Raw genomic sequence first — 16656 nt, 5'->3', positions numbered from 1 at the left:
AAACAATAATGTGGACACAATGTTCACGAAGCGACGAAAAAGCCACTGACTCCCGACGTGCGAGCATGGCTGGTGCCATCTTATTAAAAGACTGAGTTCTTCCGGTAGAATAGTGTAACAAGAGGTTCATTCAGGGGGTAATCGTTCTCTTAATTTAATATTAATTAGTGTACATTTGTACACAGTTAAATACCCAAGTTTTCTCATTCAGTCTTGGCAGTATATGTAGATACGATAATTGGCTTTATGTTACTTAAGGTTTACGGGAAAGTATTCTATACTTGTTTTTCATAACACGAAGTTTGTTTCGACTCTTCTGTCATATCAAGAAAAAGATCAGATAAAGTGCCCCTGGTTTCTGGCTGCGAGAACGCGAGAACAACAATTCCTGATTCAGGTTGTTTCGCTGTTTTCTCGAGAAAATGGGATGCAGATGATTGGTGGCTTTGCTGGTTCATTCAAGTGAGACTTAACTTTGTACACGTATCAACAAAAACTTTCTAATTTGCATCGAACGTGCAATTACCGGGTCGATTTTTGCTGTGCAGAATCAAAGCACAGGTCTTCTGTTAGTGCTACATTCTTTCCTGATTTTTTTTCCTCATGTGATCAGTCTTGACAACATAGCGTAACAAATGACGTAAGAGGAGCCATGCACGATACTCAGAACTAGCAGAGGTACATAGTGACCACTTGTAGCGCTCATAATGAAGATCATCAACGCGAAAGGTCTGGCCCGTTTTGCTGCTTCCGGGGGTCATCCAGAAAAGGAAGGGATGTTGCTGAAGCGAGGAGAACTCAACAAAGGTTTCCAGAGGAGATGGTTTGTGCTCAGGGGGAACCTGCTCTTCTACTATGAGAAGAAAGTTGACAAGGAACCCTCGGGAGTGATAATCTTGGAAGGCTGCACCATTGAAGTTGCTGATCTTGAAGACACGGACAACTACGCCTTTCAGATCGCTTTCCCTGGGGGTGCATCGCGCACTTATATCCTCAGTGCAGACTCTCAGGAAGAGCTTGAGGCATGGATGAGAGCATTGTCCTGCGCTCCCTATGACTATGTCAAGCTGATCGTGGCAGAACTACAGAACCAACTAGAGGAAGTGGCGTCGCGAGACAACGCCAAACTTGTAGAAGCAGCAGAAAGAGAAAGTAGGATTTTAGGCCGCACATACAGCGATGAAGCCGCGGCCAGCAAGCCACGACGACCGCCACGCCCCTCTAAAGACAGAGTCAATCCTTTCAATGACTTTAATGATTCCAGTACTGATGACTTTGACGCATTTAGAGACAGAACATCTTCGGCTTCCCTTTCTTTGAACATTGCAACTTGGCAGATGCTTGGCATATCATCTTTTCAAGAGATGCATGATGAGATGGGGCGGCAGATAAAGGAGTACAGCACAGCTCTCAAGCAGGACCAAAGAGCTTCAGCCGGTGCAGGGGTTGCTTCTTGACGCGATCAAGAAGGCCAGCCTTAGTGAACGTTTGACTGCGACGCAAGTATAGGTGTTCGTTAAAGCGCAAACTAGCTGTGTTCAGCTGCAAGGGCGGATCAATTCACTTTGGAGGGGGGGGGGGGGGTTACAAAATGACTGCGAAGATACAAGTTGACGGCGCCAAAGGCGCCTAAGCCTCTTGGGGGTTCCGGGGGCATGCCCCCCCCCGGAAATTTTTTTTATCCAAAGAAGCAAAATAGAGCTATCTGGTGCATCCTGAGCCAATAAATTACCTCTTTTTTGGGGGGGTGGGGGGGGTTACGTAACCCGTGTAACCCCCCCCCAGATCCGCCCTTGCAGCTGTATCATTTCTTACATTATCTTTCACAATCATGCATGCTGTGATTTTTGAACACTAGGTAGTAGGACTTGTGTATTTTAATTTTTATAACATCAGGTTTTCAAGATCGTTACTTAATTTCTGTTGCTTTTAAAGTTAATTTTCTTCATACAAAATAATCACTGTCTCAAGTAACTTTAAACCACTGACTGTAAAATTCACTAATTAGTACTAGTAGTTATGCTTGCAGGTTACACTGTATTATTCAGTGTATAGCATTCATACAGTGACAGTATTCCAGTGTTCTTTTGTTTCCTTCAGCTATCAAAAATGTGAGGTTATGTGTCTGTGTGTGTATGTTAGTCTGTGTGTGCGCATGCTTGTAGCTAGCTGTATGTCTTTGACAGTGTGATTGCGTGCCTATGGAAAGAGAGAGGCAGAGAAAGTATACTTGTGTGTAGACTGTTTTAATCTTTCAGAATGAGGGAGAGATATTTCACGTTTTTCTACTGTACCACTACCAGCATGACTGTTCCATTTGATGTAACAGAATTTGTATGTGATTGTTGACTAGGCCTTCTGCTAGGAACCAATGCAAATATATGGACAAATGTTTTTCAACTAGAGGAATAACGTAAATTGTTGACGGTGACTCGAGTTTAACGTACCAAATGCTAAATTGTAAATTAATCGCTCAGATTGTGCACAGGAATCACAAGTATAAAACTTGTTCAAACACAGCTTGTACAGTGATTCACGTATACATTATGACACTTGATAGCAACAACTCAGGAATTTTCATGGCATGAACTGGTGTTTATGTGCATTTTTCCCCCATGACACTGTTTTTTGTGTGCACTGTGTGTTCAACAGATCCAATTGTCAAGTATTACACCTTGGTTCATTGTGTGCTGTGGAGCTTGAGTTTTGGTGGTTTTCCTGTCTCTTGAACATTTAAGTTGAAGAAAATGTTGAGAATACAGTGGTATCCCGTTTAGTTTCAGGCCATCACAAATCTGAGAAAATTAAGTCTCCAAAGAGAGGGAGTCTTGAAATGGAGGTGGTTTTACAGACATTAGGCCCCCCCAAAAAATAGGTCTGTTTACGGTAACCCGACCGACCCTAGTTTTTAGGCCCGACCCTAATCTTTTTTTTGGATCGTCTGGAAAAAAAACCGCATCCAAAATAGAGCTGTTTGCGCTCAAACAGCAGACGACAGAAGGGAGGTAAGCTCAAAGTACTATTTATAGTTATGTTGGGCAAAAACAGGGGTTGATGAGAAGAAATGAACTGTGAAACATCATAGAGAGCGGAGAAAAAAAAAAGCTGACCTACCGACCCTATTTTTTCACCCTATGTTACCGTAAACAGACCTATTTTTTTTTGGCCTTATGAACAACAGAGACAGTAAGGCCTCGAAACATCTGAATTGTAAGAGGGGAGTCAGATGGGAAAGGGTGTCGTGAAAGGGGGGATCCACTGTACCAACTTTAAATACATCATTATGATTTTGTGAACCTGAGAAAAGAGAAAGTTGTCTGAACAAAGCAAAATGCCCTGGTTGTTGCCAGCAAACCTTCAAGAGAAATTACAATGTGCGCATATATTTTACTTGTTTATGATTAATAATATTGAATGTTAAATGTAAGCCTGCTGATACTTGATGGGAAGGTGGGAGGCTTTTTTGTCAATTTAGCATCAGCCTGCGTTATTAGTAGGCAGTAGTCCTTTTTGTTAAATAGTTATAATACATAGCTTGTTCAGAACTGTTATGACAGCTTGTTTACAAATTGTGCATTTCAAATTTGTGGCAAAATTCACCATGATATTGTGTTTTATGTATCTAATTGATGTACTGTTATTTAATTTTACATGATGTCATTGTCAGTATTTATAAAAAAAACAAAAAACTTTTCCTTCTGTGAAACTGAATTGATGAATTTTCATACTGCCTGAGAAACAAGAGGCGGAAGCCTTCAAGGCTCACGTAAGAAATAGACAAACAGTAACACAAACTCAATCACTCCGTCACACATACACACACACAGTAAGCATAGGTGACACGGTGCAAGAGTGCGAGACACTGGATCTATATCTGTCTATCTGTAGCCTACTTACGGGGACACGACTGCCAGATGGCCAGATCGACACTGCGCTTTCGACAGCGCTTCCTCGCGCAGACACTGGAAACACGCTGTGCAGATTAACCTGTAGGAAATCTTTATCTATTTTTCTGGAGCTACGAAACCGAACAATGTGAAATCTTCTTCTCCAAATCGGCGAACTGCAGCTCGGTGATAACTGTATCTATACCACAATCCTTCACGCGATCTGACCTAACCTTGACCCCTGACCTGGTCTACATACCACACACGACACAAACCAGTCACCTGTTTTTACCCCCCCAAAAAAGACCACCACCCGTTTTCTTTGGATACACACTTTAACTACATACGTGCCGACAAAATGTTGATCATTGCTTCAATACTTTGAAGCTGTTGCTTGAATAATAACCAGGTAAAATTAGTATTTCGGTGTTCAGTCAAATGTTAAAGTTTCTACCACAGACATACATACATGTATACGCACGCACGCACGCACAGACAGACAAAAGTTAGCATCGCATAGGCTACACTTTCGTGAGCCAAAAATCAAAGTAATAATAACATTACACATTTTTGGTTGTCACAGGAAGAGACCTTTGAGTGTAACTATATGTGTGGTATGCAGAGTTCTTTGTTAGGCCATATTAATGAGTTCTGACCTTTCGAGTTACAGGCGTCTTTCTCTTTAAGTGTTTGTTGTTGAAGCTGTTGGCAAATATTCATGTTTTTTGTTCAGCTCAGAGGTAATTCAAGAGTAGTGAAGTGTTTGTTTTTTGCAGCAATTGTACAGGATATTGAACGAGTACCATCATTTTCTGACTGTATGCTGAAAATTGATACATGTTCCTTGATCCTTAGGCCAGTGTGTCGTATAGTTAGCTGTGTTTAATTTGTGGCTAACTTGTTTTTCCTTACCAACCCAACACTTCCTATTATATATGATGGGACAACAAAATGTATTCACCAGTAGTTATCTTTTGTAGTGCTTTGTGTCGTATAGTTAGCTGTGTTTAATTTGTGGCTAACTTGTTTTTCCTTACCAACCCAACACTTCCTATTATATATGATGGGACAACAAAATGTATTCACCAGTAGTTATCTTTTGTAGTGCTGTGTGTCGTATAGTTAGCTGTGTTTAATTTGTGGCTAACTTGTTTTTCCTTACCAACCCAACACTTCCTATTATATATGATGGGACAACAAAATGTATTCACCAGTAGTTATCTTTTGTAGTGCTTTGTGTATGAACACTTTTTTCCCCGTCCAAATCTGAGTGGTTGAGGAATTGTTAGAACATACACCTTGTAGTCCATAAAGTACAGTACTCTAAAAAAAAATCTTTGGTCAGTGCATTTAGTTGGGTGTCAGTGTATATGTATGTCGTTATTCCCTTTCTTTTGACCACTTCTGAAGATTCAGTAATGATGTACAAGCCACTTGAATGAAACTGAACATTGTCCCGCTTCTTTTTGACCCACGTACATACATATGTGCAACCAGAACATGTGTTTTAACATTTCTGATCATAATTATGAAAGTGGATGGCATATTTTAATTGTTATGCACTTCAAATCAGATCTGCTAAATCAGCTTTTTGATTTTTGTATTGAAAAATTGTATTTACCTTTCTTTTTATTGTAACCGAGTGCCGAAACACTACGATCACCTCGGGAAGCGAAGTGCAATCAAACAGGATTGAAAATGTTAGGGCTAATTTCTTAGCCCTATAGAAACTGTTATGCAAACCCGAAGGTTTCCATGAACATACAGACAATCGGAAACCACCAGACCCCATCACAAACAGACTTCTACAATCCACTGGTGTTGACTTTTAAAGGCCAACAACTCGGGTGCAGAGTCTGCTGTGAAAGGAGCGGTAGCCTCCCCTGTCACAATCGCCCCCGTTTGAAATGAACTTCGTCCCGAAGTTCCGAACCGGGGGACCACTGTCCATCCCAAGTTCGCAGAATGGGAACAGCACAAAAATGTTCAGTGGTCATATTATGCCATTACCTGAACATATCATGCCGAGTCCCATCCCTGCTCGCAAGCGCCAGATGTAACCGAGTGCCGAAACACTACGATCACCTCGGGAAGCGAAGTGCAATCAAACAGGATTGAAAATGTTAGGGCTAATTTCTTAGCCCTATAAAAACTGTTATGCAAACCCGAAGGTTTCCATGAACATACACACAATCGGAAACCACCAGACCCCATCACAAACAGACTTCTACAATCCACTGGTGTTGACTTTTAAAGGCCAACAACTCGGGTGCAGAGTCTGCTGTGAAAGGAGCGGTAGCCTCCCCTGTCACATTATATTTAACAGAAATGTAATCTTTGTAGTGGTAAATGTAATATGTAGGCAAGTGCTTTTTTGCTCTGAGTGAAACGCAATGACATTTAAATTTCATTTACCGGTAACTTGACAGAAATCCATTAACATGAAATGAAAATCATGTTGTTTACCTTAGATGTTCTGCAATTAACATCATACATCTTTGCTCCATTAATGAGCGACTTTGCATACAATTGTATACCTAAGTGTCATTAATTAATATGTCGCAAATATTGTGCGTTTTCAAGTACAAACACAATGACTGTTTTTATTGCTTTCATTTTTTGGGAGAGGGTTCTTCTTCTTCTTCAGCGTTCCTAGATCAGGCCTCAGATTTCCAGTCCAATATGGGTTGTGAAGTTTGTGGTTGTGTCCAGGTCTTGGTTGGTGCCCCAGAGTTTCTCCGCTAGAGTAGCTCCATGGGGCCAGTGCTGTGTCCGTGCGTCTTGGTATAGGGGGCAGGACTGCAGGATGTGCTCTGGGGTCTGTCTCACATGAGCAGTCAGGTGTGTGTGACACCCCAAGGCGATACAGGTGGGCACACAGTCGGCAGTGACCAGTCGGGAGAGGGTTAAATCAGAAGATCGTATTTCTCAAATTCTTTTTTTTTTATGCAACTGACTTCCAGTCATTTACTTTTAATATTTATATAAGATCTTCAAGGCTATAAAGGGGAGTCATTTTTCACAAAGTAACAGAAACTGCACAAACATCATAAACACTGAGAAAAGCACAGTTTAGATTAGCTGGTTTCAGTGCAGAATTGTGACTTGAATTCATTGCCACATTGGTCTGCAAACACAAAACCACTAAACTCAGTTCAGTTCAAGGGAAAGCACCCTTCCAGTGAATGTATATTTTTTCAGAATCGTAAACTTATTTGATCTATGTAAATATTTCACATTACGAACGCATGTATGAAGTAGTTCAATTTGCATTTATAATGAATATCATTATATTTATGACATTTGTAAAGTATGAATGCGCCTTGCGACTGTTTATTTCTTTTGAACAGTGTTGAGAATTTGGACATAATGTGGCCAGTGCATGACATGTTCAATTAAGTCTTAGTCATGTTACTCAAGCGAGAGCTACGATCAATGGCATGAGTCAAGCTTTAGTTATTTACTCCCATGTATTTTCAACACACAGCACTTTTGATTTAAAAAAAAATATTAAGAAATCACCATATTTCTCCTGTCACTATTTACTTTCTATGGATATTTTCATCATTTGGCATGAATTCTGATGTAATAAAAATCTTCCCATATTTCTCCGGTAGTCTGTGTTTACTCCCTATTGATATTTAAAAAATTCTGTATACCCGGTAGGCAGAGTATTTGATGCAAGAAAAATGTGTCCATATTTCTCCTGTTGTTATGTACTTCCAATTCAGCTGTTGATAGTTTTAACACTCAACATGAAATTGTCCTGATGAGAACAAAATTGTCCACCAGTATTGACCTCCTGAGGTACTGACTACTGGAGGCATTTTCTTTGGTTTCTTTCTGATGGTTTCTTGGTGGAAGTTTTACAGTACATTGTACACCTATGAATTTGTAAGTACTAATCTTACCCATACAATCAATTAACCATTACTGGATCTTAGTTATGGACTATAATATATACTATATCTACTATACACTGATACAGTCTGAATGGTGTGGTTTGTGTGCAGCCATACTTTTTTAGGGACATTTGATTTGCTGACTCGTACTTATAAGCTTTTAGAAATGGAATGAAAACAGGAATTACAAGGACAATTTTCCACAGAAAACCTGCTGTGCAGTTTGTGTTCAGCTTTACGAAATAGTTCAGTTTGAAGGCAGCAAGAACATTCTTATATTTTGTGTACCCTTCTTGATTTGATTATTTCTTGTTTTTCTTCTCTGTGTAACAGCGTATAACATGGTAATAACAGCTATGGTTCCAGATCTCACCCATTTTTCAGTTTGTTTAATTTTCATGTTATTTCATGCGTTGCAAACAGTGGTATTGCTCAATGTTTTCAACGCACAACGATGCTTAATATTGACCAAGTTGTGTCCAGACCCCAAGTTGTGTCCATGCAGACCCTGTGCATTTGCTGTAGACCTGTGGGTGGATTACTTATTGATTCTATGATGGGAGTACATTGTGTATAACATTCAACTGAAGAGCCAGACATAGCAACTTTATGCAATTAAATTAACTGTACTTATTTTTGTTGCTGATTTTATTTAGTTTTATGGTGGATCAAATCTGCCAGCCTAGCTACCACGGTACTAAATTCAAAAGGAAAGGTAACCTTTACCAAGTTAGTGTCGCCTTCACAATACATTAAGTTCAACACAAAGGCCCAAAAATGCTTTTGTAATTAAGTCTCCAAGGTTAATTTTTCTTTTTTGAATAAGTTAATGAAAAAAATAGTGTTCAATAAAAAGAAGAGCAAGAGAATTAATAGACACAAATTTCATGTCTCTGCGCCCAACTGTTATGACTCAATATCTATTCTTACCTATAATGCAGTGTTTAGCCCCTTACTATAAGGTGAACCAGGGACCTATATCTAATATAGGTCTATGGGTGAACCTAGTATAACTGCAGGGAAGGAGAAAGATGTTGCCGTTGTATGTTTAGGAGTGCTCAAAATCGAAATTCAAGATTGTTGAATGGAGAAATGTGTGAAAAACCTGTTTGTAATCATACTGTTGTTAGATTTTTGAAGATTTTTTAGTACTTGGTCCATAGACTGATATAGTGCAATAGAGTTCATTTTATGTGTGAATATTTGTAGATACTTAACTGCATGCATGTGGACATTTCATCACTTTGTTGACTATGCACTAGCAAATGCTGTGTTAGTTTAATGTGTAGATTCTGATCTTCTTACTTATCCACACATTACCAAAATTTTTCATCCAAGGAATAAAATGTCACAAGAAAAAAAGTTTGCCAGTGAGTTGTTGCTTGGAAGTGTGTGTGTGAGAGAGATGGAGAGATGTGTATTTGTCTACATGGAAATGTGTACAACAAACACACATACACATAAACACACAAGAATGTTTTTACAATCACCTGTGATTGAACTTCTTTTTCATTATCACACAGTTGTGAGTACCAGCTCTTTACATTATCACTAAATTCACACTGAATTGGTCAAGCATATAACAATGTATTTTTTACGCACAGAATAGATGCAACAATGATCAAACTCTATGAATGTGATCCCCGAGTACAAATATTTCTCGCTCTGTATCAATCAATGATTACAGTTTAAAAAGAAAAAGTACAATAAGCAAGTAAATTACCAGACACATTTATTCATCCTCTCTCTCCCTCCTTAGCAAAAATCTGACGTAAATTGTGAGACAAAAAAAATCAAGGCACTGAAGAAAAAACAAAATTAGACATACTGTTCTCTGTGACAGAGCAGATTGAACAGACGTTTGAGCAAAGAAAAATACAGATTTGAAAATAAAACTGCAACATTTATATCTGTTGCTGCTTTGTGACGGATCTTTTAAGCACAGATAGGCACTTTGTCTTTTAGGAGGGCAAGAACAATGACAGAAAAAGCAAACCTTCAATCATTTCTTTTGACATAAACAGTAAAACATCTCAAGTATTTCTCTTATCCTTAAACACGGTTTGTATACTCAAACACGCAACATATTTAACCCTTAGGCTGGTTGTCGCGACATATGTCACGCTACTTTCATATACTGTCATCTGGTTGTCACGACATATGTCGCGCTACTGGCTCAGTTTGTTTCGTCGGTTCCAATTACCTCCCATGGATCCGAAAACCTATATGACCGTTTATCTTTCTTTTTCCCTCTGTTAATTCACCAGTGGCTATGCAACATGTGTTACAGAATTGCACCAGTGTAAGGGTTAATACAGTGGACGCCGCTTAATAAAACCGCGGTTAATAGAGCCAGCCGCTTATAAAAGCTGATTTCAGACGGTCCGGATTTATCACTATATCTTATGTATTAGAAAAAGCCTGTTAATAAACCCAAACCGCCGCTTATTAAAGCCAGTTTTCTCAGAGAAATCACGTAGTTTGTGACTAAAACTCACATTATCTTGTTCTTGTAATCGCTCAAGTCATAGGCCTATTTATGTCCACGCTCACGCGTATCACGAAGTAACTGAGTTCAGAAAAGAATGTCAGTCAATAAAAACCGCACGTGTTGAGTTCATAAATTGTGTAGCTGTGATCGCGTGTTGTGTTCATGACTAAATTAAATCAGTTTACTGTTTTCTATCGGATTGGCAACAAGAGGGATCGAATCAAACATGCCGAGAAGAAAATGCCAGGATTTGACAACAGACGAGAAACTGGAAATTTACAAGAAATTTAAAGATCTTCCTGCATGCAGCTTGAGGGAAGGTGCAGCAAACTTGGGGGTGTCCAGGACTTTGCTAACGAACATTTTGAAGAACAAAGGCTAAAACATGAAAGCGCCGAAAAAGATTCTCCAATGAGAAAACGACAGCGGTTTGGTAAAGACAAAGAAGTTGAGGAGGGTCTTCTCAGATGGTTTCAGCTAATGAGAGCCAAAGGAGCCCCTCTTCATGGACCGCTGCTCTGTGATAAAGCTGAAGAATTGGCAAAAGCGTTGGATCATCATGAATTTAAAGCAACAGATGGATGGTTGACTAGATGGAAGCAGAGGAATGGATTGCTTTTCCACAAAGTGTATGGAGAGGCTAAGGACGCCGACTCATAAAATCGTTCTTCTCTGCCGAGTAATGATTCATGACGGTGACAGTGAAATTATTGATGTACCGAAGTGATCAAAGTACACGTACATGTACATAATTAAAACAAAAGTTCAACATCCTTCGTGAAGTTTTGTTTAGATTCAAACAAGTGTAAAGGACGAAAGAAAGTGACTGAGTGACGTAAACAAGAGAGAAGATGGTTTTTTTCTTTCGAAAATGACGTATTCCTGGACCGCCGGTTAATAAATCCGTCGCTTATTAAAGCCATTATTCGTCGGTCCAGAAGTGGCTTTATTAAGCGACAACCACTGTATATGCATGTAAAAAATAAAAATTTCTTGAATGACATTTGTTCGTTTGGTCAGTACAAGCTGGGCTGTCCCACATTTACAATATCACATTTAGAAAATATGTCTCAATAATGCCTGTTATGCAATCTCGTTATATTAATGCCCTTTTCGTGAATCAAGTAACTTCTGAATCTCAGCAAAAGCATCACACAGTGCTTAGAAATTCCAGCATCTCAACCAGTTACTCAAGTTACTGCAGCATACAGTTCTGCACTTCAGAAAACGGTCAAGATAAAATGTTACCAATCAACCAGTCCGTGAAGATGATGTATTTGCTGCTCTGTGACATGTGAAAAGAGATGAAACAGCTAAGCAAGCCACAAAAAGAATAACATGCCCACAAAAAGTGCGTAATGCCGGCTAACCAAAATCACAAACAGTTGCATGATTCGATAACGCAGGCACACAATTTTAACCCCTACTACAGAATGACCTTTCCCTCGATCGTGATACATGCTAAGAACTTCACACATCTATCGCCAGCATGCACGGTGATCAGGAGTAACTGACTTTAGTGGGCGGCAAGTGTCCTGAATTTCCCAGAGATTTGAGAATCACACGACCTGACGGCCGGATCATAAAATGCGACAAACTGGTGTGGGCCAGAGAGATCCTCAACCACGCCTCAGGTGGAAACTGCAGGGCTCTGTAAAAAGAGGTAATTCATAAAATTGAAAAATTTTAAATACAAACACAAACAAAGTAGAATAAACTGAACTGTTCACTGACATTTTAGTTCAACAGCGCAAGTTTAGTCAGAGTTATTCACCCTTGACATCACTGCCTTTGTTGTTTCAAAGTAACAACAAACACAACTCAACCATAATCACGACTTGAAACACAAAATCTCAGTTATTCCCCTTAGAAAACTTGAAGATAATAATACGCCACAAAGACCGTAGCGTAAGCAAATCAGCCCTAAAAAAAAACTGGTGTGCATTGACAAAACCTATAATTCTTGACAACACTCTTCCTATGGCGAGCTCATTTAAAATATTTGTCCAGCACCTTATTCTGAACACACAGAACAACAAGAATAAGGCCAACAAAAAAAAATAGTCTGTTTACAGTAACCCGACCGACCCTATTTTTTTCGCGCGACCATAGACTTTTTTTGGCATTTGGGGAAAAAAATAAAAATAAAATAACGTAAAAATATGTTTTTTTTGGAAAAAAAAAAAAAAAAAAAAAAATAATCCCGACCTACTGACCCTATATTTTTGGCCTATGTTACCGTAAACAGACCTTTTTTTTTTTTTTTCCTAACAAGAACCAAAGAAAGAGGCAGCAGCCTCCTGGCATTTTAAGAGTTGCTTTCTCAAAATACAGACCTACAAGCGAAGTATCGTATAACGTTGGCATGGCAGACGATGATTTCCACACTATCTCCTTTCTGCTCAGCGTCGGCGCGATGAAAGTATTTGCGAAAAGCAGCCTCGATGCGCGCCCCATCCTGGTGAAACTGCTGTACAAGATTAACATGGGTACAACACTCTTTTAAGTTTCAACATGAACAACAACACAAGTCAACAGGGAAAACGTACAACACGATGATATACATTTCCTGTTATACAATTAACAGTAGAATGACATTGATGTAATTGTTTTGCCCCAGCCCATCTTCAGCAATATTGAGATTGCATACGCCTTGTAGGAAACGCAAGGAATACTATGCAAAATCCTTCTTTTTTTGTACACAGAAGTACAATTTAAGAAGTGAAGAGATCTTATAAAACAATGGCACAACTTTAGCACTCGGAAAGCAAAACAACTACATTTGCACAATCAATCCTAATACAACATTTCTTTTTTTCATTTTCAATAAATTTGAAACCGATAAACAACAACAAAAGCTTTATCAATTTTACGGACAGCACCACACAGATCACTTAACTAACCAGAATTACTTACATAAACTTCTGGTCTCCAAGTGGAGTGATATGGCTCAGGCTTGATAGGCGCTCCTTCTCGCAGGATGTCATCACGGTCAAGTTGCAAGCCAGGCAGATACTTGTGAATGATGTCTGCCGTCTCCACTGCCCTCGCCATAGTTGAGGATACCATTCTCGTGTAGTCTAGGTCAAGGTCGCGCAAACGTTGACCTGTGATTTCGGCTTGTTCTCGACCTGATAAGATGACGAATGTCAGTATCAAACATGTTACGATGTAGCACACAGCCTTCTTCATCACAAGTGCTAAATATTACCATAACAACTTTAAAGGTGTAACGAAACTGTGGTAGTGATCTACTAAATTCCAGGGTACGTGCCTTTCACATGACTTGACTGGCTGCTTAGTTGTTTTTATCAGGTTTTATGCAGTAAAAATCTTTGGCTCAGCAAAGACACAGTCATTGACTAACGGAACAGTCACCGTCACACTCCAGACCTCATTGAATTTGCAATGTTGTTCTTAGACTCAGAGTACGATAGGTCAGTTGAATCTGGATTATTATGTCTAGGCCCAAATGTCCTGGCTTCAAAAGTTGATGTGTCAGATATTACACTTGTTCCTCTACATGTATACCTGTAGAAACGATCAGGTGGTAAACCTGCCAGGGATCAGACAAATGCATCAGATCAAAACAGTAAGCGACAGTGACTGAAGACATGCCTAAGATAGTAAGAACAACACTGATTTAGATTAGAGAACAAAGCATTGTACCTAAAGCTGTCAATATGCGTTCCTCATCAATGAGAGCTGTGTCAACATATTGTCCATGACGTATCAAAATCAGATGGCGTGTTGCTTTCGGTGTTTTCTTCTTCACCTCCTCGTCATATCCCTTCAAACTCTCCTCTGTCTCTACCTTGGGTGGTTTAACCATGGATTTGGGATCACGCCTGCAATCACAAAAATATATATATATATATTAAAGTAATACATTGATATCAAAAAAAGGAGTTTTCACTTTTTTTTTCTTCAACAAATTTTTTATTCAGGCAAGCACAGATTTATAATGACACATTAAAAAGCAATGTCACTCATAAGTCACAGCAATGACAGAGCTGAACACACATATGTGATATTCAATTACTTCGTACCTTTTCAGAGCACGTCCCAAAAATCAGAGGAATACATTGACTATTGTAATAATGTACATCAACAAGTTTTCAATTTCATAAAATTACAAACATCACACTCATCCTATTACTTTTTTTCAGCCCTGCTCCCATGCACAGTCCTTGGCATACTGCTGATTGATTTTTTTTTCTGGCCACACAAAATTACAACCTACAAGCAAAACCAACATGTCACTTGAGACAAGGACGGGATTGCCAAGCTAAAAAACAAACAAGTCACGTAAGGTGAAATTACTACATTTAGTCAAGCTGTGGAACTCACAGAATGAAACTAAACGCACTGCATTTTTTCACAATGACCGTAGTCCGCCGCTAGTGCAAAAGGCAGTGAAAGTGACGAGCCTGTTCAGGAACCGACAAGGAATAAGATGAAATTGTTTTTAAAATGATTTCGGAAATTTAATTTTAATCATAATTTTGATATGTTTAATTTTCAGAGCTTGTTTTTAATCCGAATATAACATATCTATATGTTTTTGGAATCAGAACATGATATTGATAAAGAATAAAATAAAAGTAATTTTGGATCGTTTTATAAAAAAAATAATTTTAATTACAATTATCAGATTTTTAATGACCAAAGTCATAAATTAATTTTTAAGCCACCATGCTGAAATGCAATACCGAAGTCCGGCCTTCGTTGAAGATTGCTTGGCCAAAATTTCAATCAATTTGATTGAAAAATGAAGGTGTGACAGTGCCGCCTCAACTTTTACAAAAAGCCGGATGACGTCATAAAAGACATTTATCGAAAAAAAGAAAAAAACGTCTGGGGAAATCATACCCAGGAACTCTGTCAAATTTCATAAAGATCGGTCCAGTAGTTTATTCTGAATCGCTCTACACACACACACGCACAGACAAACAGACAGACAGACACACAAACACCACGACCCTCGTCTCGATTCCCCCTCTATGTTAAAACATTTAGTCAAAACTTGACTAAATGTAAAAAAACACTGCATGTTGACCAGACTTTAGACGGGCGCAGTGGCGTGGTGGTAAGACGTCGGCCTCCTAATCGGGAGGTCGTGAGTTCGAATCCCGGTCGCTGCCGCCTGGTGGGTTAAGAGTGGAGATTTTTCCGATCTCCCAGGTCAACTTATGTGCAGACCTGCTAGTGACTTAACCCCCTTCGTGTGTACACGCAAGCACAAGACCAAGTGCGCACGGAAAAGATCCTGTAAATCATGTCAGAGTTCGGTGGGTTATAGAAACACGAAAATACCCAGCATGCTTCCTCCGAAAGCGGCGTATGGCTGCCTACATGGCGGGGTAAAAACGGTCATACACGTAAAATTCCACTCGTGCAAAAGCACGAGTGTACATGGGAGTTTCAGCCCACGAACGCAGAAGAAGAAGACCAGACTTTTTCTGTGACATATATATATTACTTTTTTTTTTAAACAACAACATTTAAATATGCTCATGCCTGAAAGTTTTAGCTCCACGTCTAGCTCCATATTCATTTGGATTAAAATGTGATAAAAGCATAGACCTTCCTAGATAGATCGCTGCATACAACAGTACAATTAAACTGCTGTTATTGTCTAGACCCGAAATGTCAAGTCTCACAAAAATCCCCCTTGTGTTGCCATTACGTTTTCACAACTGTGTGTGTATGTTTGTTTGTCTTTGTGTCCGCGTCCTTCTTGCTGAAGTTAATTAAATAAGAATATATACAGAAGCCCTAATTAATTCATGATCCGATTGATCGTCTGCAAACTTACAGTATCGACCTTACACAAAAGAAAAAGTAAGCCACTATAGGGAAACTCACTTATCCCAGTTTTCATCCCATCTGATACCAGTCTTATTGCCGCTCAGTGTGTAATTGCTCAGATCCGGATTTCTAGGAGAATCTGACAGGCTGGGACGTGAGTCGGCCAGCACAACTCTCTCCTGTTTCAGTCTTTCGTAGAGAACAAGCCCCACCACCACTGTGGCAGAAGTGGTGATAATGCCTACCTGGCGGGACTGCACAAATCGGCCAAGCCTCTGAAATGTCTTCCAAACCATAATTATTTATAAATCAAACAGTTTCAACGATATTTTGATGGTCTTTGTTTCTTTTCCCAGTCACGTTGTTTGTCTTCGACATGCTTCTCGTACCTTTCCCGACTTTTGACATAGAAAAGTTGGGGAGGGTTCAGTGTTTGGAGTTAGTCGAGTCTTTTTACCAGAATCTTTGCAATATTTTTTCTCTGTGGGGTTGGTGTTATGTGTTCTTTATATTCCACCTTACACAGAGATTTCACATGAACTCTTTTTAGAGGTGTGGGTGAGGG

The 16656-nt window shown here is 39.3% G+C and overlaps 2 protein-coding genes across 4 annotated transcripts; one reads left to right on the top strand and one right to left on the bottom strand.

The window, feature by feature from the left end:
* The first annotated feature begins 39 nt into the window (after positions 1-39).
* Positions 40-9154, top strand: LOC138975437 (sesquipedalian-1-like). Its single transcript, XM_070348121.1, has one exon. It carries the CDS (start codon positions 708-710, stop codon positions 1455-1457), a length of 750 nt encoding a protein of 249 aa, XP_070204222.1. The 5' UTR covers positions 40-707; the 3' UTR covers positions 1458-9154.
* Positions 9155-9262: 108 nt separating this feature from the next.
* LOC138975432 (serine/threonine-protein phosphatase PGAM5, mitochondrial-like) lies at positions 9263-16501 on the bottom strand. 3 transcript variants are annotated; one of them, XM_070348110.1, is made up of 5 exons: positions 16149-16501; positions 13950-14128; positions 13197-13411; positions 12617-12750; positions 9263-11931 (listed from the first exon to the last, which is right to left on the bottom strand). In XM_070348110.1, the coding sequence occupies exons 1-5, from the start codon at positions 16385-16387 to the stop codon at positions 11781-11783; spliced, it is 918 nt and encodes a 305-aa protein (XP_070204211.1). In that variant the 5' UTR covers positions 16388-16501; the 3' UTR covers positions 9263-11780. The 3 variants fall into 3 exon arrangements, with proteins under 3 accessions (XP_070204211.1, XP_070204212.1, XP_070204213.1); XM_070348111.1 differs by having other exon boundaries at positions 12617-12747; XM_070348112.1 differs by having other exon boundaries at positions 16337-16474.
* Between the last annotated feature and the right edge of the window lie 155 nt (positions 16502-16656).

This window comes from Littorina saxatilis, linkage group LG9 (assembly GCF_037325665.1).
Source record: "Littorina saxatilis isolate snail1 linkage group LG9, US_GU_Lsax_2.0, whole genome shotgun sequence".
Lineage (NCBI taxonomy): Eukaryota > Metazoa > Mollusca > Gastropoda > Littorinimorpha > Littorinidae > Littorina > Littorina saxatilis.
Note: the sequence above shows the minus strand (reverse complement) of the source record. Positions and strands in the feature narration are given on the sequence as shown.

What these genes read in the sequence shown, in the direction of transcription:
- LOC138975432 (XM_070348110.1), bottom strand. Translation starts at nt 16,387, where the DNA reads ATGGTTTGGAAGACATTTCAGAGGCTTGGCCGATTTGTGCAGTCCCGC. An exon ending in TGGGATGAAAACTGGGATAA is followed by an intron (nt 14,129 to 16,148) that starts GTGAGTTTCCCT and finishes TTGTGATTGCAG; the next exon opens with GCGTGATCCCAAATCCATGG. An exon ending in CTTGGAGACCAGAAGTTTAT is followed by an intron (nt 12,751 to 13,196) that starts GTAAGTAATTCT and finishes AATCTTGTACAG; the next exon opens with CAGTTTCACCAGGATGGGGC.
- LOC138975437 (XM_070348121.1), top strand. Translation starts at nt 708, where the DNA reads ATGAAGATCATCAACGCGAAAGGTCTGGCCCGTTTTGCTGCTTCCGGG.